We start from the raw sequence: 24973 nt of genomic DNA, 5'->3' as shown, positions 1-24973 counted from the left end.
CACGGCTGAAAATTGAGGAAGAATGGAAACTCCTTTTTTAAATTGGTTTCAGTTGATCCCTACAAAAACCCAAGCTAGACCTGCTCTTTCAAATCTCCAACTTGAACTTTAACCTCAATTTCTTTCCAACATCAGAAAACAGAAAAGTATTCAAAAATGGCAGACACCAATTCCGAAGCCCAGCTAGAAACGATTACTTGCTGGACATTCAGCAAGGTCTGTGCTAACAAGAAGCAACTGAAGAACCATGTTCGGTACACAGAAGCGCAGCCAGGTTAAAGAAACATCCTCTGCTGCCCAACCTGAGCAGTGAGATAAGACCCAAGAAGCTTCGGCTCAAGAAACAACCTCTATTTCTCCCCCCAAACATGACTCCAAGCAGGGCAACACAGATCTCAAGTGTTCAGCTTGCAAAAAAAACCTTCAGCATGCAGTTAGCGCTAGAGCAGCATGGAAGACAAAAGCACGGCATCCAAAAACCCGTACCTGAAAATTCGGATGAAACATCACCTGATGACCCTGACGACTGGGAATCAGACCAAGATTCTTCGTCTTCCGATGAGGGCGAATTCGGCGAGGGCTTATGCTGGCGGGAATACGGTGAACCAGTTACAGGACGTCTCAGATGTTGGGGCTCCTTAATCGGCAGCCGCAAAAAGTTCAACAAGGGCTCTGACGTGGTAGCACATCTGGAGGGCAGCGACTGCAAAACTACATGGGGACGTGTCGATATATCGTCGCTATTCAACGTGGATATGGAGCCAAGGGGCCGCCGCCTCAGATCGGGCAATTTCTACAAATGCCCCAGATGTACTGGATCAGGCCGGGGCAAGTATACCAAGCTCAGTGAGCTTTTCAGGCATGCTGAGAGCAATGCTTGCGGTTTAAAGGTTCGCGACTGTCCTCTCTTTGAAGTATTTGTTGCCCTAGGGGAGCAGTCTCAGGGTATGTTTCAGCGAGAGAGGCCAGAAATGTATAACTACTGCCAAAAGAGGATGATGGACGAATACTTCGTGGACGACAACGAGGAATGGAACAACTACAGGATGACTGGGGATATCAGCGAGAGTTATCTTTCGCAATTCGGGTATTAATAATCGATGCTGGTTCGTGTATTTAATACAGTGATTTCTAATAGCTTGACATCTACACACAACCCTTAATTCACAACCTATATGAACATGAGTCTCAGTCCTCATTGACAAGAACATATCGAAATCTAGGCTTTCCAGCTTGAAGGTCCTTCAATGCTTCGTTCGCCTCTCTCATTGGACGTTCCTCAACCCATGGCTTGAGACTTTTATCGGCAGCCAACTGAAGCATGTCTCGCACCTCGTTGGGAGTAGCAACTGAAGTAGATGTGAATCTGCCACGGATTGGGAGTAGAGAGAAGATGTTGATCGGGATTGGCTTCTCAGGTGCACCGACCGAAACCATTGTGCCATCTACTCTCAGAAGACCCAAGTATTCATTCCATGGCATCTGATTCATGTCAGTGAATGTTGATGAAGTGGTTGAGGGAGTAAAACTTACGTTGGATCCATCTGCTGTGTTGATGATCAAGTCAAATCTCCTCTTATTCTTCTCAGCCCAGCCTTCTTCACTCGTAGCAATATGCTCGTCAGCTCCAAGAGTAAGGGCATCACCCTTCTTATCAGAACCTCTCGAAATGGCTACAACTTCGGCAGCATCAAGAGCTTTAGCAAACATGATACCGAAATGGCCCAATCCACCAATTCCAATGATAGCAACCTTTCGGCCGGTTGCTCCGAAATAATTCAAGGGCGCATACATGGTTGCACCAGCACACAGCATCGGAGCCGCAAGTTCGGGAGCTAGGCCCTGAGGGATTTTGACGACGAATCTGGATGGGCAGCGATGATATCGTGCGTAACCACCTGTAGATGGAGTTCCGCACCAGTGTACACCGCCGTACGTAGGGGTGTTCTTGGAGCAGTAGTTATAAAGACCATTGGCACACTCCTCGCATGGACCGTCGCGTTCAAAACATGCATCGCTTTGGGCACCTACTCCGACTATATCGCCTTCTTTGATGTCGCCTTCGGCTTTGGAACCGATGCGGGTTGCTACACCCACGATTTCATGTCCAACGATGATGGGATATTTGGTAGATCCCTATTCCGTCAGTCTTTGAGTCGTAAATCTTGCGAGGAGGACTTACCCAGCCGTTTTTGGAGATATGGTCGTCAGTTCCACAGACACCACAATGAGTAATACGAATCTCAATATCCGTGTCTTCAAAGGGCTTCATCTCATATTCCTTCCAGACCAAGTCCTGTTCCTTTGTGGACTTTTCAGCGACCCAACCCTCGAACTTTTGTTGTGTAGACATTTTGAAGTATAATTGATGCTTTGTTTCGTAGTGTTCTGGAACTGTTTAATATTTGTGATATTTTCTTGTTCTGTTGCTGTCTTATATGTGTCTGAACAAGGAAGCTACTAAAACTCCATGCATACCAATGACGTCGAGTGGCGGCTGGAATTTCCGTCCGAAACTGTGAATACGTCGTAATTAAGCATCTATACCCAAAAAGCCCGAACTTTTGTAAGCTTGATTTCTAAGCTTGTTACTAACTGTAATTGAATCTCATTTTTGATCTGAAACAAAGAGCTCCGAAAGAAATCGGGTCAAGAGAACGAGGGTTGGGTAGGTCAACAGCACTGGTGAGAAACTCAAAATGGGTTGTCAAGGTTCAATGCTAGGGTCATGACATGGTAGATGAGGGGTCGAGCATGATAAACTGAATGTCTTGCGTCATAGAAATGAGATATCGATTGATGTACTGACGGCTTGCAGAGATTTTGGTTTCATGAAATAAAATTGCTTCTTTTATATCATCTGCATTGGCAAATCAGCTACATAATTTGATAAGGCATTCATCCATCTTCCTAGTGACCACGCACGACCTCGATCAAGTTCACTTGTATTCAAGGGCACGATTCTGGTCAAGACAATAATAGTAGTTTGATATTCACGATATCTTATTACTAGAAGTAAAGATCAATCTCACGTACGATTGATTAGACGATAGAATGGCTGAAGAAGAATGACTATGGTCAACAAGAGCTGAATAATATTGAGAGAACCAACTGGATCGCAAACCATGAGGTAAGCTTGAACTTTGGTAACTATTTTATGACAGCGTTAACAAATACATAACACATCAGCGTGGCTATTAACGCATCTAAGATACAACACCAGCTAGGCTATGTCTTGCACGACTCCCCCGTTGGAATTGCTTGCCGATAGACTCAAAACCTGGACTTATAACTATCATTGGAAAATTACGAGCTCATCCCTTGGGCTTTTATTCGTCACTAGGACATTACAAGCGCTATCATTCAGATCTACAAAGAAGCTGAACCCTTTCTGAATACCTAGTAATCCACACGGCATGTTAGGCAAGTAAATCTCACAGGCTGTAAGAGTATCTATGTTTTTAAAAGAGGTCATGAGGACTAGTCCGAAACTTGGACGAAATTTCTAATATTGTATCTGGAACCGAAAATTGCAATAGTGGTCATTTCATGCTTAGAGTCAGCCTGAAGTGTCAGCTGAACATGTAGCAGGTTTCTACCTATATCAAGTCTAGGCCTGTTTTTTAATGTGAGACATCTCAATGTGCTACATCTTGTAGGAGGTGTATCTAAGTTTCATGGCGCAATTCAGTAAATATGTGAAGCTTGGTACAGTTAATTGTCTCCCTAAAGCAGAAGGAGAGTGAAAATAGGTCATGCAAGTATCAATTCTAAAGGCGGCTATAGCACACAGCTACAGACAAAACATCTAACCCCTTCCACTGGCTTGACTTCCCCTCTTCGAACGATATACCCGCATACGTTCTTTGTTGGATTCATTGCATTTTCTACACATGGTTCCGATCCTATCCAACCTCTCTGGACACCTTGTACAAATCCCCTCCTGCTTGCGAATCTCTCTTATCTTATGGCTATTACGGGTAATACCAGCTCTGCATGCTTCACATTTAGATTTGTCTTTGACAGCTGGACGCGAGCAATTGCTACATTTCTTAGGCCGATCTTCCTGATTCGACGGCCCGGGCCTTTCTGGCTCTTCGATAGGGTTCAAAATATCTCTAATTCTCACCTTCGTGAAAGGGTTCAGTAGGTCTTTAATTCTCAGCATTGTAAATAGTTAGTTGGGTCGAAATGTTAGTCGGGGTTGAGTTCTGATGTCTGTGTCTTCTTGGTTTGGTAAATGATTTGGTTCTAGGCAGCTTAATCGTTCTTTATATAGTAGAAATTATCTTGTCACTATTCACGCCAACACCCTACTTTGAGTAGAAATTACAGCGTGATGGGAATCAATGTCATATTGTTGTCTTGATTAGGGGTATAGAACAAATCAGCTTTGTATGTATTCCGTTACGAAATGTGATTATAGCACCTGTTTATAGGCTACCTGGCTCTACTTCTTCTCCTTTCCCTTTCGCCTTTCCCTAGCTTTTTTGTTCCGTTTATCGTTGCATTTTTTGCAAGTACTTCCCACTCTGTCCAGTATCTCTGAACAGTCACTACACTTCCCTTTTTCTTTGTTTTTGTTTCTTGTGTTCTCGTTAGAACGCTTATTAGAGTCGGTGCATGGTTGACAATACGATTTCCCCTCGACGGCATCACGAATTTTACAATGCGTGCATTTAACAGGTTTGTCTTCCTGGTTTGACGGTCCTGACTGGCCTGGTTCATCTGGCTCGTCCGGCTGGTCTGATTGACCTGGTTGCTCTGGCTGCTCCGGATCCTCGATGGGGTTCATAAGGTCGTCGATGCTCAGCATATTTAGTATGGGGGTGAATGATTAGAACTGTATGTTGGTATTAGTTTCTTCTCTTGTACTGTTGATTTATTGGGCTGTGTTTGTTGTTGTATTAGATTCTAGGGCGATTGTGTATTACATATATAACCAGGTTAATGCTCTTTTCTGTATAAATCACATCTCTTTCCTATCTCAGCTTGTCACAGCTATCTCACACCCATCATTAATCACTTTACAATGCTGGTAAAATTGGTTGTCAGTCTTTGTCTGTATCTGAGCAATCGTTCATAAAAAAAATTTATCACATTGCAAAGGGACACGTGAATCAAGACATGAACATGGCGCCGAAAGGAATCACCATGTCTGTTCATCAGCCGAAACTGTTACGGGTCGTAGTAACCATGACAGTGGATAAGTATATTATCTTTGTTCAACGGGAATTTCTTGGGAGCTGCTCTTTCAGCTGACACACATTTCACTAATACAGATTGGTAGGATAAGCTGAAAATTGCAGTCTGTTTCAAACCTCCTAAGCTTGGGCACGTCACAGCTTCCACAAACGCGAGAGCCATTGGCAGATTTTGAATCACATAGATATAAAAAGCAGCATGACAAATGAAGTAGAGAGTAACCTAAACAAGTGATGCTAAAATTATCCAATTCCAGACTTGATGCATGCACATTCATCCACTAAAGGCGTTTCACAACATCTGACACCGACCAATACTCATCCGCAGTGCCATGCAGGCTACTATGTAGCAAACAACGCATACTGCATCAAATTTGTCGAGATTTAGAACCATTCTGCGTTAGCAAAACTCTCAAGACCAGCCAACACCTGATACGCGCCCCGCGTCTCCTAGCGGGGAGATTGTCGCTGGTGCTATCTTATAGGTCACAAACTCACACAGTGAGTGAGACGACGAGGCTGAGTGAGATTGACGCGAAGGGGCTCCTCTTTATTAGGAGATCATAGATATTGAGGGGTAAACTGCTAGCAGCGGTGATTTCGACCGCGTCTGTCAACAACATTCATTCTGGGCTGACTGTTCTTCGCGTCTTGATACGGACTGTGGGAACGATCAACGGCTTCTCGTTGCATGAGTCCAAGTTTGTCATTTGGCACAGCCTCAGAATGCTCCCAATATTAGAAACATGAATGAAAAGTCTCCGTTACTGTGAGGACACTTCCAACCTCTTTGTTCAATAGGGAGGGAGATTTAGGACGGATATTGATGGCTCCGATGACTTGCTGTGAATACATAGCCCAGTGAGCTGAATCTTAGCTCCGGCTATACGAATTGTGAAGAATGCCTCCATCTCGAGATGATGGGGAGAAAATGGGTATAAATATGAGGAGCATCCAAGGGATAGAACGAGAGTCCTCATCACAAACATCACTCGGGCAGATCAATCCCAATACCTGAAAGACATATATCCATCACATCTCAAAGTCTTGATCAAAATGCACTTCTCTTCTATCCTCCCCATCGTCGCAGTCATCGCTGGCTTCGCCAGCGCAAACCCCACCCCAGATGAGCCTGTCCTCGAGACCCGCACTGACGGCGGCATCGAGTTGATTGAGCTCGACCTCGGCAAGGGCAAGTCCTACACTGGCGTTGGACGCCCTGGAAAATGCTACAACCTTCCCTGGAACATCAAGTCCTTCCATGCTTACTCTGACGATACCAAATCGGTCATCAGCTGCTTTGACTGCAGAGTCTACACTAAATCCAACTGTGGAGGTAGCTATGTCTCTCTTGGAGGTCAGCAGAAGGCTTTCATGGAAAAGGGGGGAAAGAAACCGCAGTACAAGAGCTGGAAGTGCAAGTGTAAGGAGGAGTGGTAGAGTGGCGGGGGAAGTAAACTGTTGCTAGGTATGGGGGGAAACGGTCGATAGTTACATCACACTCCTTAGGAAAGGGACTTTTAGGGTGAAGGACGGTTACGAAACGGTCATTTGACTCATGCTTTTTTATGCCTATACTTCTATTTCATTCGCATATTTACTTTATCGTTCAATTTACTTTGTGGCCATTTGTCCATCCCTAACTTTCTCTCATCTCTCATTCCATTCCCTTGGCCAATTGGGATTGATATCATCTTCACTAGTAGCTTCCTCGTATATAAATAGGTATCCGTGTTGATCATAAGCTTATCGACATAACTGTTGGCGTACTTCTTTTCATCAAAGAGCGCATCGTTTGATGACAGCGTGGAGGGGCGGAATGTGGAGAGCCGAGCCACGAGAATGACTGCGTATGAGACTCGAACATACCCACTGCCTTCCACTAGCAGAGTTCAACACGTGCAGTTAAAACCAAGGATATCCTTTCCGCTGGTAAGCTTCGATGCGCGGCTCCATCTTTCTCCGCCGGCGAACGGGTGTTTGTGTCACCTTGACAGGTATCACAACATCAGATGGCACAACACCATCTTCGGCTGCTCCGAAACTTACACTGTTGCCCAAGAGCAGTACTTTGACCTGTAGCTTGGGTGACCGTTTGACCATTTCTGTGAACAAACTCTGAAATGCAATGAACCATGAGAAGCCTTCTGCTGGCAGAAGATTGTGGTCTATGACCGCTAAATCAATGACCACGTAGATCTGAGTCCGCGCCCGAAGTAATGCAGAGCCAAGGAGTTGAAGCCAGTCTTGTTCCACGTTGGCTCTGTGAAATTGCGCACATTGAAGGGACATGGCGCTTTCGGTTGTACAGTCCTGGGATAACTTGAACGCTTGGAGGATGAGATGTTTGAACAAGTCTGTGCTTGAAGCTCGTCCATCTCCAGACTCATTTTGGGCACCACGCAAAGCCCATATTACAGGTATGTTTCTGGACTGTAGTTGCTTGATGATGTTGACACAAAACTTCCTAGAAGCATGGCGTGCACGGAGACCACCTTTGATAATAGCCACTCTTGATTCTGGTGCAGTTGACCACGCATGTAGCTTGGGTGACTGCCAGAACTCATTCGTCGTCTCATATACCCTGACACGGTCATGCCGTATTTGTACCGACACGTTATATCGGAATGCCTCCAAGGGGTCGCCAAGCTTTCCATCTTGTATATGTGACATGATCTGTGAGAACTGGAGGTCTGACAACCTTTGATTTGTGTCCAACAATGCACTTGAGTGTAAAGCATGGAAAGAGTCAAGCTTAGCGATGATATTCTGGTTCGTCTGGATGACAGAACTTGACGACGAGGATTGGAAATGATCCAGTTTTGCGACAATGGAGTTTAGTTTGAGACTAATGTCCCGAATCTCCACACGGGCACTAGCAGTAGCTAGCTGGTCAATCTCCCGCGAGTTGGCTGTGATATCTTCGAGGAGGTCTTGGTATCTGAGTTCGGGAGGGCGGGTGATACTATGCAGAAGATGGCGCAGTGTGCCTTCTTGACACCATTCATGAGCGCGGATGAAGAATCTCACAAGGTTGGCATACAGGTTGCTGACTGCTTGCCGCATGCGATCGGTTGGATAGAGAACCGTGGCAAGCTCAACACGAGGTAAAGAATCCGCAATTTGCGACATTGCTTTTGAGATTAAAGCTATTGTCGCCTCGTGATTCTGAGCAGACTTTGACTCGTCAACAATTTGTGCGTAGGTGCTGAACAGAGCTTAGACTTACCACCAGTACCAACTTCATAGCTCCCCAGGCAAGTGACACATACTCAGGGTGATGCTGAACCAAGACATCCATAATATTGCCATAGTGATGAATTTTGGAAGTGATTCTTTGAAGCCATTTCTTAGCTTTCGGGAAGCGCTTCTCATCTGAGTATTTGGCAAATGAGTCCTGTGCTAGGGATTGGATATCCTGTATACTGGAGAAACTCTGCGAGAAACCGACTTTCTCAGAGTCTTTGGTTAGATCTGATGCGAATCGGTTCAGTCCTTCCTGGAATGCCTGCTGAGCAGCTGGGAATGCAAAGTTCCTGTGAAGAGTAAGCTAAGCAATGGCAAAGTTAGTATTGGGCTGCCTTACGAGTATGTACTCTGTCTCGAATGAGTATTGGCAGAATACCAAGTACTCAGATAGTCTGACATGGGATGATCCATCGGTTGAGTAGTTGGATGAGTTCCATAACTCAAAGGATGATGAGATTGAGATTAATGCACCGACCCTTGAGTCCGGGTAAGCACAGCCTCGACAGGCCGGCGGCATAATCTGTAGCTCGCCCAATTGAGCGGAGTGCGGCTGAGTTATTCGATGCAAGGATCGTGTTATCCGTCAAATGTATTGGTTTATTTGCGTGTGCGACAAGGATTGTATGCCTGAAGCCCCTCCTTTCTTGACAAGGGTTCATCTTACGCTTTCCTATCGGTTCCCTCTTCTCTTCTGCTGTTCAATCTTGATCTAAAAACTTCTACCATTCATCAAGTGTGAATGAAATCTTCCCTCAAGTTCTCTTCTTCTCCATTCTGCCGATCTTGACCCTGTAACCTTCCGCTTACCGCTGAGTAGCTTCGGCGGAAGCATCACCTTCGGTCAAGATTCCTCAGCAAGCCAAAGAAAAGTCCCCCCAGCGACTGATCGAGCTGGGTTCATGGACCCCAAATATCTCTACTCAAGAAAGAATCGACTTCCAAGAATCAGTTCAGCTCAGTCGGCTTATATCCCATATCCTACCCAACGACGACTTCCAAGCTCGTGCAGCCCGTGCCTGGACGAGAGTCTTGACAGACGAAGACAACACAGAACAAGAGTCAGCTTCGGAACAAGGCTTAGACACACAAGAAAGTCATGAGACTAGTTCGAATGATGGCGACACAGGCAACAATGATATAATTGACACCGACGCCAACGACAACGACAACTCAGATTCTGAACCCAAAGACATAGACATCGATAACGAGAGCGACGATCAACCTACAACCAGTACTTTTAACTTGAAAACAGCAATCGAATACGTTCAAAAGGGTTTTAGTCTTGCTGAAGAGGAAAACAGCCTTGGTGAAGACCTTGGTGAAGACCTTGGTGAAGACCTTGGTGACGACCTTGGTGACGACCTTGATACCGACACCACCTGGAGATTTGTTCGTCACATCACTATCTCACGAGACCAGACACATGCGAGTGGTTTCGATAAAGAACGACTTGCTGCACTCCTTGAACAAGACTGGAGAGATATAGATCAGTATACCCACAATTATGACCAATATAAGCAACACACAGGACTAGTACCGTCGATCGAACTCACCCCCGGTTCCGGTTCAACTCACGCTCTTCAGGATTATCAGATGCAGCTTATGCTACTTGAACAGCAAAACAAGAGACGACTCATGATGGCCAGACAGGAACAGGACGCGATTATGGGTGGTGGAAGCTCCACCAAAGACAGCACAATACCATCGCTGCCTACCACCCACATGGAAGATGTGGGCGACAATGGTAAAGACGTTGCCCCCGCGAATCACGTTCAAATAGCCCAGATTCAACAGGAGATTGAAAGGCTTCGCAGGATTCAAAACACCTTAAAATCTACAACCTGGCTTGTGCTTCACAAGATACAAGGCGATGAAACCACATATATAGCAGACCCCTCCTGGGCACCGAAACAAGGGCAAGCGCCATACTTTAGAGGAAATTCACCGCTAGCCAACGAAAGCGAATACCTCAAACATAGATCAGATGCTGCCTTCGTGGTGTACAGACACTACGATCCAACATTTCAAGCCAAGGATATCCGCAAGGCGAGGGAAGAGGGTCTTCCGCTACCGTATCCCAAACCTGCATGGGAGGTTGTGCAGCCACTATCTGAGCAGATGATCGCTGCGCTGGATGTGTTTGTCGACTCGCATCCGACCTTCCGGGACAAGTTCCCTGGTTGGAGGTCCACCGATCCCATCAATTCACCTTTTTTGTTCTGGTACTGCTATCGTGCTGCCACCGACCTCCAAGCCATGGACGAACCACACAGGAAGCAGATGACACTGCTTACAGAATGGATTGATAAGAACTATAGCGAAATGCACGCTGCTGTTGAGGATAAGTTTTCGCAAGGATATGTGTCAGAGGCAACAATGCCGTTTTTTATACGGCCTGGCGAGGTGTTGGTATCAATGAATGAAAGAGGCATAAGCGGTCATATCGCCGAATCGTGGCCTGCTCAAGGGTTAACCAATTATGGGTCGCCCTCTCATCCCAACGGGCCTCGGAAGGTTACGCAGCGCTGGTCAGTGGGTGCTTGGTCTTATGGATACGATGGAAAGTTCTACAAGAATTCCGCGGTTCTCACTATCAGCCTCGAGTTTGACGAAGATAGCCCAGACGTCAGCATAGCGGAAGTGAATATCTTACCCATCAGGTTCGGGAACAAAGACTTCCGCACGAAACTCGAACGTCGAGGGCGAACTATGTGGGCTTGCAAAGGAAGAAACTTGATCGCCTACAACGACATCAGCGAGAACAACTTGTCCAGTGTAAGGTCAAACTTGGTACTTCAATGTGTATTCTTCTAACAGTTATTAGGAAGGAGAGCGATACATGATCGACTTCAATACGTATAAGCAACTTCACTCAGATTCGCACAAATTCAAGATGGCTTATCCATCGTTGACAAACCCCTACCGCAAAGAAATGGAGCCGTCGGTTATGGAGTCCGATGAGCCGCCCGAGGGCGCTGAATTATTCGTCTTTCCCAGCACTGTTGTTGGATATAATCTTCGGCAGAAGAAGTGGCGTAAGTATTATCATCCATTCGGATAGATGAAGACGTACTAAATGGTATGCAGAGGACCTCCAAATTGATTGGATCCAGGAACTGCATTGGAACAAGCAAGCCTTTAGACACCTTGTAATCGATGAAGAAACCAAGGACATCATACAGGCCCTTGTTACAAGCAAGTTGGAAACGGATCAGACGACAGATCTGATCCAAGGTAAAGGCAACGGACTCATTATCTTGTTACATGGAGGACCAGGCACAGGCAAGACCTTTACAGCCGAGAGTGTCGCCGAATTGGCCGAGAAGCCTCTCTTCCGAGTAACATGTGGTGATATCGGAACAAAACCGGAGGAAGTCGAGAAGTATCTCGAATCAGTTCTGCACCTTGGTAAGATCTGGGGCTGTGTGGTCTTACTCGATGAAGCCGATGTCTTTCTTGAGCAGCGCACTCTTACAGACCTTGAGCGTAACGCTCTTGTCTCTGTGTTCCTTCGAGTTCTCGAGTACTACGAAGGAATCTTGATTCTCACCTCCAATCGTGTCGGCACTTTTGATGAAGCTTTCAAGTCTCGCATCCAACTTTCTCTTCACTACGAGAGCCTGAGCAAATCCCAGCGTCGCACCATTTGGACAAATTTCCTTCAACGATTGCAGACGATTGAGAAGACCGCGGTAGTTCAGCCCATCACAGACAGGAAGCGCAAGTTTGAGATCGAACAAGACATTAACTTTAACGACATCGAACGGCACTTGGGAGATTTGGCTGAGGAGGAGATGAACGGAAGACAAATTCGCAATGCCATCACTACAGCAAGACAGTTGGCAAAGTTCAAGAATGAGAGTATGACGTATAGGCATTTGGAGCATGTTATCAAGATTTCTAGGAAGTTTGATAAATATCTTGAGAAGGTCAGGGATAGCTATTCTGATGATCAGGTTGCTAGAGAAGAAGGAATTCGGTAGATTTCATGGCGTTTTTCAGTTTTAAAACGATGCGCACCTCATTCTCTAGACATTGGAAAAGGGGCTGCTGGTGGTTTTCAGTAATTTGGTGGCTGTGTTAGTGCAGATAGTGAAGAGCTCCGTATCTATTCAAGCTAGAGGGTCTAGACCAGGATGACAGCTGTAGCAGCAATGGACTATTGGTGATTTCTCAGACTATTTACTTTTATAAATTTATTAAAAAGGAAAGGTATGATCTGAAAAGATGTTTTTGTTTATATAACTAGCTTCTGCCATGCTCCATGTTTCTTTCTTACTAGGCTCTATTACAACTGTCCTTATTCCTCTTGTCTCTGGTGTGAGACTGTCGCTCATTCAATCATTTTCTCTTGTTACAGACTCTTCCACTTATTTGCAAATCATGCATTCAAAGACATTTTTGTCTCTGGCCTTGAGTGCATTTGTAGTAAACTCAGCAGTTGCGAGTCCCTGCAAGCCTCCTTCGTCTGCTGCCAGTAAGTATTCGTTTATCTCAGGCAACATATCTGATGTTGATGTTAACATATTTTTAGGTTCTCTCACCGTGACTACGCTTTCTGAGTCGACGACTATGATCCTTCCTGTGTCTTCATCCACCGAGACCTCAATCTTGGATACCACCTTGGCCAGCCAGACGACCGAAACCAGTGAGGCTGTCACTACGGCTACAACCAGCGCTACCTCCGTAGACACTAGCACTGCTGATAATAAACCATCAAGTACTCTACTCGACACCACTATTGCCACTGAAGCTACCACGACCACAGCTGGTGAAGTTACTACAACGGCAGCGGAGACCACCACCGCCGCAACGGCTGGATGTCCCCAGGTTACTGTTCTTGCCAATCCTACTTCCATCTTTTCCTCCTCCGAAGGCACGGTTTTTGATGACGAGCACAGAACCGTTGTCACACCCTTTGACGTTGAGGTCTTTGGTGGTGCTTCTTCATCCACTGTCCATGTCAGTGTGAATGGATTGTTGACACTGGGACGAGCGCCCAATACTGCTTCCTTCAACGCAGAACTGCCTGCCCAGAGTCTCCCCGAGGTTTCCATCATGCCCTACTGGGATGACCTGCTTGTTTTCCCGGACCTCTGCGGAAGTGGCATCACGTACGAAATCTATGATACTTCTCGTGGTCAGACGTTCACTGTCGAATACTACGTTGGCAGTTATAACAACCCGGTCGGTGAGCACTTTACGGTTAGTATGTACAAGGACTATCCTGGGCTGGTCAGATATGTGTACTACAAGACGTCTAGGCATGGAAGCAGCGCTACTGTTGGTGTTCAGAATGGCATTTTCAAATCGCAGTACTCGTATAATGCGGAAGATTCTATCCCAGATAGGTTCTGGGTTGAGATTGATACAAGCAATGTGCAGGATGTTACTACGAGTGATGGGGATCTACAAGGAGGCAATTAAGATATGGGAAAGTGGTGCTTGATTGACTTGGCTACTGTTATCTTCTACTAGGGTTTATCTCTTTTTCCGGTCACTTGCAATGGGAAACTGGCATCATAACATTATTATCACTTCGTAGTCTTCCTCAATTGTTACAATTCCTAATTCTCACCATCTATCTGACGTTGTTAAGTCACATCATTAGAAGACATAAAATACATACAAAATAAATCACTTGCTTGACTTCTGCAATATAATGAATGATCTCACTTATTGCAAACCTTTTGTGACTGGCATTTGAGTTTCTTGTTTGAGTCTCACTTACCCCAGACCGTCTTTGGCAACGATAAGGTGAGTGGAGATAAGATAAAGCCGTGTCGATCGACACTAGACCAGATCAGTATTACAATTTCGCTTACTCAGTAGCTCAGTAAGCGATGGCTGCCCCACACGCAAGACACCGAAGTCGCCGACTCAACCTCTCACTCACACATACACAGCAACCCATTACAACGCCAATGACCGAACCAACGAACGCGAGTGACTCGAGAACTTCAAGTGTAACGCCAGGCCGTACGAGCGTAGCGCGTGTCGCATGTAAAGCATGTCATGCACGGCGAGTTAAATGCGACGCTGCGGATAGCCAACCCTGCTGGCATTGTCGTACGCGTGGTACAGAGTGCGAATTGATAGAGTCGAAGCGTGGAAAGTACGTAGCAAACATACAATGAGTGATGGTAATGAAAAACTTACAATCATGTAGATATGCAAGACGGAGTAATGCCCAATCCCGACAGAGGCGCTCATCTAGGCGCGTGCAACAAACCGAAAGTCCAGCTCCTGATGCAGATGGAATCACCAGTGTTGAGAGTATCGCTGCCGCAACTTCTCAGAACGATGAAAATGAGCAGCACCAAATCAGAGAATCAGATACCACACAGAATACTCAGCAACAACCCCTACCAAATCTGACCCAAGCCAAAGACCGATCTTTCTTTCTCGGCGATTCGAGTAGTCTATCCTACATCATCGAGCTGATATGTGCCCCAAGGAGTGGTATCAGTGAGCCAGTCAAGGTGCATTATCCGATTCCAGCATCGATAGCTGAAAGGACAGTGACTCCAAGTCGGCTTCAAACTGAACCACTGCGTTTACAAGACGCACTAACACTTCCGTCAAGAGAGATATCCGACCGTCTCGTGTATGTGTTCTTTGATATAGTACACCCTCCTTGGCCTGTTGTCGACAGAAAGTCATTCCTTCAGGCCTACCGAGAGGATAGAGCATCGCCCCTGCTGTTGCATGCCATGTTTCTCGTAACTTTCATCTTTTGTGATGAAAATCTTATTCAAGATGCTGGATTCACTGATCGTGCCGCGGCACGCAAATATCACTACCTCCGCGCCAAGACTCTGTACGATGTTGATCATGAGACTGATCGAGATATACTGGTTGCTTCGCTTCATCTTCTGGGATTTTGGTGGAACGGGCCAGATGATCAGAAAGATGCATGGTATTGGTCAGGTTGTGCAACATCATATGCCCAGTCACTAGGTTTACATCGCTCGTTTGTTACCCGCTTTTCCTTCTTGGCTATAGCTGACAGTTTGGTAGGACAATTACTTCCAGGTTCAGTCCTGAGAAAAGGGCGTTGCGAAAACGCATATGGTGGTCTATATACGTGAGTTGAGTCAAACATCTTTGTTCACGGATCTAATATTATCAGACTCGAGATCGACATACAGCTGCATGTCTGGGCAAGCCATGCAGAATTCGAGATGATGATTGCGACATCGAACCTGTCACTGAGGCTGACCTCTACTTTGACGATGTAGTCGACGACCCTCTTATACCACCGCAAAAGGAATACCACACAGCCTTCTTCATTGAAATGCGTAAGGCTGCTGAAATCTGTGGGTCAACCTTTTACGAGATGTTTTAGACAGGCTAACAACTGACAGTGGGGGACATTGTCATTGGAGAATTTAGTCCTCGCCGTCTTGCACTGGAACAGTATGAAGTGCCTAAACTGAAAGCAAGACTTGAGCAATGGGAGTCACAGTTACCAAAGTGCATGCAAAAGCAACCACTTGATGAGACGCTGGGGGCAGCATTCTGGGCTACTCAATTGCAGATGGCCTACCAGTAAGATGATGCAAGTAACTGAAGGTATTCTTACTGATGTTAGGCAGGAACTACTTTATCCTTTTGTTCCGGCCCAAAGTAATCGACGACATGTCACCAGCGGAAGCTGAAAGGGACAAGACAGCGCGAGCTGCGGCTGACTATATCACTCGCATGACAGAAGATCTGATCGCTGTCGGGACATTACGCTATACCCAAATGCATACGTAAGTACATATTCTGTCTCATGGCACCAATATCTGACATTGTGTAGTATCCCGGCCGTCTTTGGAGCCCTCTCAATCCACACGCTCGTCATCTGTCGAAAAGACCCTATTCGGCGACAACTAGCTGGCAATAAATCACGACAATGCATCCTCGCACTTAGTGAAATGGCAAAGTCATGGCCCATTGGTCTATGGATAACGAAGCTGTTTGTGAACCTCTTGAGACGACTCACAGGTCAGGGGTCGGCCTTGTCTGCAGGATCAATAGTTGATGTGACGTCTCGCATTGCAAATACAACCCGCGATAATGAGGGTCCCGCTTTAGAACCTTCACGAGTCAGCGCATCACAAAACCCGGATGATAGGATCAATGGGTCCAGTCAACAGAATAATACGGCGCTTGGCTTCTTTGACAATGCTAATGGTCCAGGGATGGGAGAGCAGCAAACAACTAATATGTTGCAACAACCTGCTGATGAGTTCGGATTTGGCTCGTTTTGGTCTGAAGATATCATCAATGTCGATTTATTGCTTCAGAATGGATTATGTCCATTACTCCCGGCTGATTTTGGTCTCATGCCCCCTGGGACATTTGGCCTGTGAGTCTTTAATTTTGTCTAAGCATTCAAGTCTGTCTATTTGATGGTATAAATCTATAACAAAATATGCAACTCTTTTACTCGCAACATTCTTTCTATCCAGCCTCATTTAAACATTATGTCCATTAATGCATTATCCCTATGCATACATGGCAAATCTGCTCTTGGCTCTCAGCCGTTTTCCATACTTGAAGAAAAGCCAAGGGAACGGCGCCATGGCTACCATCAAAAACGCAAGTAGACTAGATGCCCACTGGAAACCAAGCTTCTCATACATCTGGATACCAAAAAGAGGGAATGCCGCTGAAGAACATGTTAGAACTTGTTGAGATGAAAACATGACAGACTTACCAGCGAATGAGCAGCGGACAAAACTGTTGCCTGCCATTGCGGACGCCGCATATTTGGGATAGGCGTCTACCAAGAAGGTAAAGATTCCGGTGTAAGCGAGGAGCAGGCTAATAGAATGTTAATGGACTGTCAAAACAAGAGAGGGCAAGGTTAACATACCCGCATCCAAACACGCCAGAACCAATAATGGGCACAATCCAATGAACGCTGGCATACGTTGTCCAACCGAACCAAAACAGACCGATGGGAATGAGCACAGCGCCAAGGATAGTAGGAGGCAGCAAATCCTCCGGCTCGTTAATAGCAATACCTGTCTCCTTCTCCCGCTTCTCCAATAATCTCGTTCGAAGTTTAGACCAGATTGGTGTTGTAGCTGACGCAACGAGAAGTCCACAAAAAATACCCAAGAAAGTCAGGCCGGTCTGCCAGAGGTTCATGCCATGGTTGGTGCGAAAGACAAGAGGAATCGCGCCGAAGAAGAGGTAGAGAATACCGAGTACAAGGGCTGAGTAGAGATCGAGACAGAGACACATAGGCTCAAGGAATATTATCTGGAATGGCCGTAGGATGGCGATCTTGAGGGTTTCGAGGAAGGGTTTGATAGTGTCTTCCATTGGAGCGCGGTAGGCGTCGTTGCCGGTTTCTTTGCGAAGTTTCCTCGCTTTTTCGCGTAGTAGAATGGGATGATACGTCTCGGGCGCAAAGAAAACAATGGCAACCATGAGAACAGCCGCCCAGATAAGCATGACGTAATATGTCCATCGCCAGTAAGCATTGTGGTTGATAAAGCCTCCGAGCAACGGTCCAAGAGATGGTCCGATAAAGGGTACGAGAGAGACCATACTCATAGGCTTTTGGATCTCGTCCCTCACGAAGAGATCTCCTGCCGTGCCGCCTGCAACAGTAAGAAAAGAACTTCCAGCAAATCCTGCAAAGAAGCGTGAGATGATCATGGTCTGGATGTTGGGCGCGACAGCTGAAGGGATCGTCCAGATGATGAACATGGTCCATGACACTAGGTAGATAGGTCGTCGGCCGTAGTTTTCGCTTAGAGGACTGGTTACAACGGGACCAAGGGCGATTCCTAGGACGAAGGATGAGAGACCGAGGGTGGCGACAATTTGAGAGCAGCCGAATTCCTTGTTCATTTGTTCATATGTAGATGTATAGATTGAACTAGCGCATGTTCTATAGTGACTGTCAGTAAATGATTAGTAAGTACAAGCTGAAGGTTGACTTACACGCAAAGAGCACCGACGCAGGCGATAGAAACAATAACCCATTTTCGCATTCTTGACATGCTTCTCGGACACATGGGATCCTTATCACCATCCCAACCAACCTCGATTAACTCTTTGGACGATACATTCTGATGAACAATCTCAGTGGGTTGATCACTAAGATCCTGAGAGGACCGACGAGTCTCAGACTCTGCCATGGCTGTTAATAAAGATATTGGGATGAAACTTGGAAAACATGACAGGACTGACGTAGATATTTATTTCGGCAAAAAGGGGACTAGCAGCAAACAAATCTAGTCGGCTCCACGGCATAAAAAAAGAGGATTTGTCATGACGATAAGGACCCTCCGAGTGGGGAATAGTGTGCTGTTTCAAGATGCCGAGGTGACTTGGAGACGATGTGACGGCACGCGCTTATTATCCAAAAGAGGCGACAACGGAAGAGGAGGAAATCGAAATCACTATCGCAGTTACTACAAATGGATCAGACATGCCAAATGATTCCAAACTTTAGAATATATTGAAATGATATGCTATTGATGTTAGTGCCATGTTGCCAAGACTGAGGCTCTGTAGGTGGATTACTTTGCCACTATGATCAATTGGCCAGTCAGCATGGCTGATTAGTATTTCCTCAACTTGCACTATTGCTTGTTGAAGAGACAGTCACCAAAATGGACGACAACTTGGAGAAACCAGTTCTGTTCTTGTAAGGACATACAGCAACTCATATTGCCTTACTAACTCTTTTGTCTAGTGACATTGACAATTGCTTGTATTCACGTAGTAAGTCAACTCTCCGCTCACACCATGACTCCCACCAACTCACCATCGCCAGATTATAAAGTCCTAGAGCTCATGTCAGGTCTCATCGACTCGTACTTCAAAAACCATCTTGGTCTATCACCCGATGAAGCCGAACGTCTCCACAAAGACTACTACCAGCAATACGGCCAGGCGATTGAAGGTCTCGTGCGGGATTATCAAATTGACGCCCTGGAATACAACGCCAAAGTCGATGACGCGCTTCCCCTCGACGATATTATCAAGCCAAACCCGCAACTGCGACAATTTCTCGAGGATATTGATACTTCAAAAGTTAGACTCTGGCTTTTGACCAATGCGTATGTCAATCATGGAAAAAGAGTCATAAAATTGCTGGGCGTTGATGATTTGTTCGAGGGTTTGACGTATTGCGATTATACACAAATTCCACTTGTGTGTAAACCGCAGAAAGAAATGTTTATGAAGGCGATGAGAGAAGCAGGAATTTCTGAGACTTCGAAATGCTATTTTATTGGTGAGCTGAAACCAGTGGTTGCTAATGTCTTGAATCTCGCTAATGTTGACAGATGATTCACACAAGAATTGTGTTGGAGCACAAAAAGCTGGTTGGGCGGCGGTTCATTATGTCGAAGCGGGATTTCCTTTACCTGATACACCAGCATCGCAATATCAGGTTCGTAGCCTTGAAGAGCTGCGATCGCTGTTTCCAGAGTTTTTCAGGACCAGACAGTAGCAAGGGTGTCATGGGAATGCATGTCTGGGAATAACCAAGCCATGTCACCTTGGAGAAAACCACACATTCTCAACCCCCAGTTTTCAGTCAGCCGCAAACATTTCGACAAAGCTGAAAGCTATGTCTCATCACCAAAAGATAACAGAGACTTTTTAACAGGAATGTGACTCTGCCTCAGCTCCCCTGCATATTGACCGGTTGCCTCTCCAAAAGTCCAGACCCCGCTGATGGACCGGGGTATGGAGAAGACCGGTATTTCAGCTGCATGGTAATCTCACCAAAGTGGCTTGCTGAAATTCCCTAGTCCTCACTAGCTCGTCAGACTATTTGATCGGGGAAGACTTTATGCGGCACGGCACGAACTAAACGGGTAAAGCTATCTTATTTGTGGCGGCGAGGAGCTGAGACATAGGGTTCGAGATTGGGGAGCTATTGGACGCCTTTACGCTGATGTTTCGATTTGGTGGTGCTACTTTGACTTTGGCCTGTGATCCAACTGAGGGGGTTTGACAAATGATAATAGACATAAAGATAAAAGCTGGTGGTTCCCCAGGCTTACGATACTGACTTGTCTTCTCATCTGCATCTTTATCATCACTGACATTGTGTACCTGTCAAAATGCCGTCAGCTAACAGCTTTCATGTCGCGGAGGCGATTGCTCCTGATGAATACGTCAAACTCATTCTTTGTTTCGATGGTACTGGTAACACCTTTAGTGGTACCAATGCCGACACCAACGTGGTCAAGATTCTTCGCAAGCTTGATCGCAACAACAAAAACCAATTCCATTACTACCAGAGTGAGTGATCCTTTTGCTTGGTCTTTTGTTACCCTCGATCTAACACCAGGGCAGCTGGAATCGGTACCTACGATGTGGACGAGAAGTCGGTCCACAAGTCTACTCTCGGCGAGATCAAGAGCAAGGTTTCCAAAACCATTGATCAAGGTTTCGGTACGACCTTTGACTCTCATATCATGGCCGGCTACCGTTTCCTCATGAGATACTATGAGCCCCATGCCAAGATCTACATCTTTGGCTTCAGTCGTGGTGCTTACACTGCCAAGTACCTCTCACGAATGGTCAACAAAGTTGGTCTTCTTTGCAAGGGCAATGAGGAGATGGTACCCTTTGCCTATCGTCTTTATGCCCGTTCTCTACAATGTGAGAGCGACGATCGTATCGCTGCGAAAAAGAGCCGCAACGGCTGGTTGATGGTGGATGCTCCTGAACAGTTACCAGTCACCAACGAAGCTACCCCGCTGCTCGATGATAATAATCAACCCAACGGTGCTCCCAATGGTTACACTAATGGCAATACCAATGGTCATACCAATGGCGCTACCAACGGTGACAAAGGTTACTCCCAGTGCACCTGCGATAAGGAAGACGAACATGCCCATGTTGACGAGGACGAGGACGAGGACGAGGATAGCGACACTGACGATGAGGAAGACAAGTCTACCTTCATGGCTGGCAATGTCAACATCAAAAGACGACTCAGGACCAAGATCGCCAGAAGAGAAGTCAAGGCTTTCGGCCGGACATTCTGCCGTAACGAGGGAACAGACCCTAAAAAACATGTGAACATCAAGGTCCATTTCCTCGGTATGTGGGACTGCGTCAACTCTGTTGCAGTCGTTGAGAACAGTGCACCAGCTCCTGTTGAGATTACTGGTACTGCGAAGCATGTTCGTCACGCTGTTGCCGTCGATGAGCGACGTGTAAAGTTCAAGCCTGCTCTTCTGGCACAGGATATCCGAACTGTCGTGAAGGAAACTGTCGAGGCAAAGGAGGCTGCGAGACAGAAGAAAGAGCTACTAAGACTGGGAAAGTGCTGCAAGTGCAAACTGCCAAAGAGAGATAAGAGGACCCCAGCGCAGATCAAGGAAGGTGCAGAGAAGCAAGAGATAGAAGATGCCAAGGAAGCCGCGGAGAAAGCTGAGGATATCAGAGAAGTCTGGTTCCCTGGTAACCACGGCGACATCGGCGGAGGGTGGCCTGCTATGCCTGAGCTTGTCGAGCCTGACAAGATGCCATGGTATAAAAAGCTTGCGTGCGTCTTCAAGAGCATGAAGCCTAATGATGTCACGGGTGATCTCAAGAGCGATGATCTCCAGATGAGTGATATGGCTCTCGACTGGATGATTCGAGAAGTCACTCTGGTTGGTAAGAAAGACGAGAAGAGTGCTGTCCACTGGTGTCATACCGTCAAGAGGTTCAGGAAGAACATGGATAACACGGAAATACCCGAGGGACAGACGAAGACCAAGCTGCAGAGATACGTCATTGAAGGCTTCAAGCACGACACCCTCAGCTTTGGATACGGATCATCCTTCTTCAAGGTCCTTATGTGGAACCTGATGGGTAAGTATCACTTCATTCATTACTAATTACCATTACTAATTGTATCTTAGAACATATTCCTGGAATTCCCCGATGGGAACTCAACGGCAAGTATGATGACACGGACACGGATAAGGACAAGGCCAAGGCCAAGGCCCTGGAGGCTGAGAACGGATGGGAATCGTGGCGTTGGACCCCCAACCTTGGGAGCTTCCGCGATATTCCACGCAGAGCCGTTCTTCACAATTCTCTCATCGAGCGTCTGAAGGCCAAGGACGCGAAGTACTATCCCGAGAACGACCATGGTGATGGTAAGCCGTGTTTATTGGGTCCTGGCAAGAAGGGAGTTGCGAGGATAAAGGAGGCTGAAAAGCAGAACCAGAAGGCTCTGGAGGATTATGAAACTGATGAGGAAAGGACTTGGGCTGCACGACATCAACTTTGGCAGCTTGATCCCCCCGAGGACAAGGCCAAGGCCAAGGCTAACACTCGCGCTTGAAACTTGTAATTGGATACTTCAGGAGTTTATAAGGGTAATAATGGTAATAAAAGTCTGTTTATGTAGTGAATTTGACGCTGTTCTGTTACCTTGTTCTCTTTGAAGTTTGTTCACTGTTCAGTTCGCCAATGAGGGATTCGACTTCTTACAAGGATCAGTTTTGTAAGCTTACAGAACAGCTAGACCCTGTGCTGACGGCGTGAGATATCACATCCACTTAGTGCTGACAGCTTACTTCGACCTCTTGCTTTTATGCAGTGATCTCACTACACCCGCTGACCACCTTTCTTGAACGACAATACTCTCCAACGACAACTCGAAATATGGATCACACAACACACGTTTTAGTGACAGGTGGAAGCGGATTCTTGGGTGGCCATGTTTTTCGGTAACTCCTCCAGGATGCCAAAACTACAGTTGCGATCGTGAGTCGCAACCCAAAGATTCCAGTCGGTGTTCCGGAAGAAGCACGCATCTGTCTTTACCCGACCAGTTTAGCATCTCAAGACAAGATCGAAGAAATCTTTGAAAGGTTCAAGCCTCATGCAGTCATCCACACTGCCTCCCCATCCTATATGGATACCAAAAAAACATTAATGAGTAAAAATGTCGATGGTACAAAGGCTCTACTGGAAGCTGCGAGGACTTGTAGTGATACGAAAGCCTTTGTTTTTACCTCATCCGATGAGGCTATCATGCCGACACAGGAACCAACATCCGAGGAGAATGCTCATCGATACGATGAAAACAACGCCCCCAACGCCCCCAACACCTACGCTCTCTCAAAAGCTCTAGCCAAAAGACTTGTAATTGCTGCAAACTCCGAAGAGCTGTATACTTCTGTCATAAGAATTCCTGGTATCTACGGCAAATACGACGATAATTTCATCCCTCAGCTTGTATCAAGTATGAGAGAAAAAGAACACAAAATGCAAGTTGGAAACAACACGAAGGTGTTCGAATTCTTATATGTGAACAAGGCAGCAGAGGCACATATCATGGCTATGAAAGCTCTCTTGAACCCTTCGACTCGCGATCAAGTTGGCGGTGAAGACTTCTTTATCTCTGATGGAAAACCACAGGGGTTGTTTGACTTTTGTAGAAGGATCTACGCGGCTGCTGGTAGCCCTGTCAGACCCGAAGAGGTGACGAGTATTCCTTTGTCTGTTATGCAGACGATGGCGTCGACGATGGAGTGGGTGTATTGGGTGTTTACACTGGGCACGGTACAGCCTAGTTTACGGAGAATCAGTATGGATCATCTTGATACAGGTTGTTGCTGGTCTTTGGATAAAGCGAGGAGGATATTGGGATATGAGCCTGTCCAAGATCAGGATAAAGTGATAGAAAGGACGATGGACTGGACTATGAAAACCTTCTGAAGATGTAACTCGACCAGCTGCAAATACCCCAACCATAGCGCTCCCCACTACCGTGATCGAGACTATAAGACTTGTGAGCCGCGATGCAGTGCGATTAAAATGATTATATGCAATATGCAAGTAGCGAGGCAACATCGGTCAGCAACAGGCGCAGCTTGAAACGAGGCTGAGCTGCAGCTAAAAGATGCCTAGATTCCTAAGAAAGTCTGCAAAACAATCATCATCATCTCACCGCCAGTGACTATGTCGTTTGGATATGCGGTCGGCGACGTTATCGCTGTGCTCGGTCTCTTTGAACGCATCGCTATAGAGCTGCGGAATTACAAAGATGCCCCCGTACATTTCCAACAGCTTCGTGCCGAACTGGACCTTGTTCACAGCACACTCAAACACGTCTTGAGCTTGGAATCCGACTGCAAAGAGGAGCTCCAGACCTTGGAGCAGATCAGAGCTATCGTCATACACTGTTCTCAGCCCTTGCAGGCCATGGTTAACAAGATGCGGTCCAAGGAAAGCAGTTTGGGCCACTTCAAATCAACGAGAAACCTTGGTGCCATCGGTGAAAGACTCCACTGGTCTATGATTGCTCAAGGGGATGTAGACTCAGTGCGAAAAATGATCATGTCTCAAATGGCCGCTATTAATATCCTCATGAGTGTCCAGCAACTGTGCGCAAACGTCCTAACTTCAAACGCCAAGTCACTAATGCAATGATAGAACTCGTGTCAAACACCTGTCGTCGCAATCGAAACGTATTGGAGCTGATCAATCTTCAATTATCGAGAAGCATGCAAACGCCATAGTGGGACATAGTTCAAGTATTCTAA

General features: G+C 46.3%; 14 protein-coding genes across 14 annotated transcripts; 9 read left to right on the top strand and 5 right to left on the bottom strand.

Annotated features, from left to right (window-relative positions):
- Positions 1 to 156: 156 nt before the first annotated feature.
- On the top strand, positions 157 to 1094 carry FGSG_00232 (uncharacterized protein; the record flags this gene model as incomplete). Its single annotated transcript, XM_011317558.1, has 2 exons — positions 157 to 216; positions 435 to 1094. 2 exons carry the CDS (start codon positions 157 to 159, stop codon positions 1092 to 1094), a joined length of 720 nt encoding a protein of 239 aa, XP_011315860.1.
- Positions 1095 to 1188: 94 nt separating this feature from the next.
- Positions 1189 to 2353, bottom strand: FGSG_00231 (uncharacterized protein; the record flags this gene model as incomplete). Its single annotated transcript, XM_011317557.1, has 3 exons — positions 1189 to 1482; positions 1534 to 2136; positions 2183 to 2353. The coding sequence occupies 3 exons, from the start codon at positions 2351 to 2353 to the stop codon at positions 1189 to 1191; spliced, it is 1068 nt and encodes a 355-aa protein (XP_011315859.1).
- A 1397-nt stretch (positions 2354 to 3750) lies between these two features.
- Positions 3751 to 4223, bottom strand: FGSG_11718 (uncharacterized protein). Its single transcript, XM_011317556.1, has one exon. The coding sequence runs from the start codon at positions 4166 to 4168 to the stop codon at positions 3809 to 3811; it is 360 nt and encodes a 119-aa protein (XP_011315858.1). The 5' UTR covers positions 4169 to 4223; the 3' UTR covers positions 3751 to 3808.
- A 227-nt stretch (positions 4224 to 4450) lies between these two features.
- On the bottom strand, positions 4451 to 4816 carry FGSG_11717 (uncharacterized protein; the record flags this gene model as incomplete). The annotated part of the gene is made up of 1 exon (XM_011317555.1): positions 4451 to 4816. One exon carries the CDS (start codon positions 4814 to 4816, stop codon positions 4451 to 4453), a length of 366 nt encoding a protein of 121 aa, XP_011315857.1.
- A 1444-nt stretch (positions 4817 to 6260) lies between these two features.
- FGSG_00230 (uncharacterized protein) lies at positions 6261 to 6644 on the top strand (the record flags this gene model as incomplete). Its single annotated transcript, XM_011317554.1, has 1 exon — positions 6261 to 6644. The coding sequence occupies one exon, from the start codon at positions 6261 to 6263 to the stop codon at positions 6642 to 6644; it is 384 nt and encodes a 127-aa protein (XP_011315856.1).
- Positions 6645 to 7109: 465 nt separating this feature from the next.
- On the bottom strand, positions 7110 to 8852 carry FGSG_00229 (uncharacterized protein; the record flags this gene model as incomplete). The annotated part of the gene is made up of 4 exons (XM_011317553.1): positions 7110 to 7193; positions 7254 to 8412; positions 8477 to 8740; positions 8791 to 8852. The coding sequence occupies 4 exons, from the start codon at positions 8850 to 8852 to the stop codon at positions 7110 to 7112; spliced, it is 1569 nt and encodes a 522-aa protein (XP_011315855.1).
- A 1194-nt stretch (positions 8853 to 10046) lies between these two features.
- FGSG_11716 (uncharacterized protein) lies at positions 10047 to 12621 on the top strand (the record flags this gene model as incomplete). The annotated part of the gene is made up of 3 exons (XM_011317552.1): positions 10047 to 11228; positions 11278 to 11488; positions 11541 to 12621. 3 exons carry the CDS (start codon positions 10047 to 10049, stop codon positions 12434 to 12436), a joined length of 2289 nt encoding a protein of 762 aa, XP_011315854.1. The 3' UTR covers positions 12437 to 12621.
- A 215-nt stretch (positions 12622 to 12836) lies between these two features.
- Positions 12837 to 13880, top strand: FGSG_11715 (uncharacterized protein; the record flags this gene model as incomplete). The annotated part of the gene is made up of 2 exons (XM_011317551.1): positions 12837 to 12930; positions 12988 to 13880. The coding sequence occupies 2 exons, from the start codon at positions 12837 to 12839 to the stop codon at positions 13878 to 13880; spliced, it is 987 nt and encodes a 328-aa protein (XP_011315853.1).
- Positions 13881 to 14296: 416 nt separating this feature from the next.
- On the top strand, positions 14297 to 16813 carry FGSG_00227 (uncharacterized protein; the record flags this gene model as incomplete). Its single annotated transcript, XM_011317550.1, has 6 exons — positions 14297 to 14568; positions 14623 to 15540; positions 15630 to 15772; positions 15821 to 16004; positions 16052 to 16210; positions 16258 to 16813. 6 exons carry the CDS (start codon positions 14297 to 14299, stop codon positions 16811 to 16813), a joined length of 2232 nt encoding a protein of 743 aa, XP_011315852.1.
- A 135-nt stretch (positions 16814 to 16948) lies between these two features.
- FGSG_00226 (uncharacterized protein) lies at positions 16949 to 18598 on the bottom strand (the record flags this gene model as incomplete). Its single annotated transcript, XM_011317549.1, has 4 exons — positions 16949 to 17112; positions 17161 to 17267; positions 17320 to 18348; positions 18402 to 18598. 4 exons carry the CDS (start codon positions 18596 to 18598, stop codon positions 16949 to 16951), a joined length of 1497 nt encoding a protein of 498 aa, XP_011315851.1.
- Positions 18599 to 19211: 613 nt separating this feature from the next.
- Positions 19212 to 19590, top strand: FGSG_00225 (uncharacterized protein; the record flags this gene model as incomplete). The annotated part of the gene is made up of 2 exons (XM_011317548.1): positions 19212 to 19525; positions 19584 to 19590. The coding sequence occupies 2 exons, from the start codon at positions 19212 to 19214 to the stop codon at positions 19588 to 19590; spliced, it is 321 nt and encodes a 106-aa protein (XP_011315850.1).
- Positions 19591 to 20539: 949 nt separating this feature from the next.
- FGSG_00224 (uncharacterized protein) lies at positions 20540 to 22809 on the top strand (the record flags this gene model as incomplete). Its single annotated transcript, XM_011317547.1, has 3 exons — positions 20540 to 20720; positions 20775 to 22286; positions 22337 to 22809. The coding sequence occupies 3 exons, from the start codon at positions 20540 to 20542 to the stop codon at positions 22762 to 22764; spliced, it is 2121 nt and encodes a 706-aa protein (XP_011315849.1). The 3' UTR covers positions 22765 to 22809.
- Positions 22810 to 23166: 357 nt separating this feature from the next.
- On the top strand, positions 23167 to 24146 carry FGSG_11714 (uncharacterized protein; the record flags this gene model as incomplete). Its single annotated transcript, XM_011317546.1, has 2 exons — positions 23167 to 23189; positions 23258 to 24146. 2 exons carry the CDS (start codon positions 23167 to 23169, stop codon positions 24144 to 24146), a joined length of 912 nt encoding a protein of 303 aa, XP_011315848.1.
- A 243-nt stretch (positions 24147 to 24389) lies between these two features.
- On the top strand, positions 24390 to 24860 carry FGSG_11713 (uncharacterized protein; the record flags this gene model as incomplete). The annotated part of the gene is made up of 1 exon (XM_011317545.1): positions 24390 to 24860. One exon carries the CDS (start codon positions 24390 to 24392, stop codon positions 24858 to 24860), a length of 471 nt encoding a protein of 156 aa, XP_011315847.1.
- Between the last annotated feature and the right edge of the window lie 113 nt (positions 24861 to 24973).

The sequence above is a fragment of the Fusarium graminearum genome, chromosome 1, assembly GCF_000240135.3.
Source record: "Fusarium graminearum PH-1 chromosome 1, whole genome shotgun sequence".
Taxonomy (NCBI): Eukaryota; Fungi; Ascomycota; class Sordariomycetes; order Hypocreales; family Nectriaceae; genus Fusarium; species Fusarium graminearum.
The sequence above is the reverse complement of the archived record's forward strand: the minus strand, read 5'-3'. Positions and strand labels throughout refer to the sequence as shown.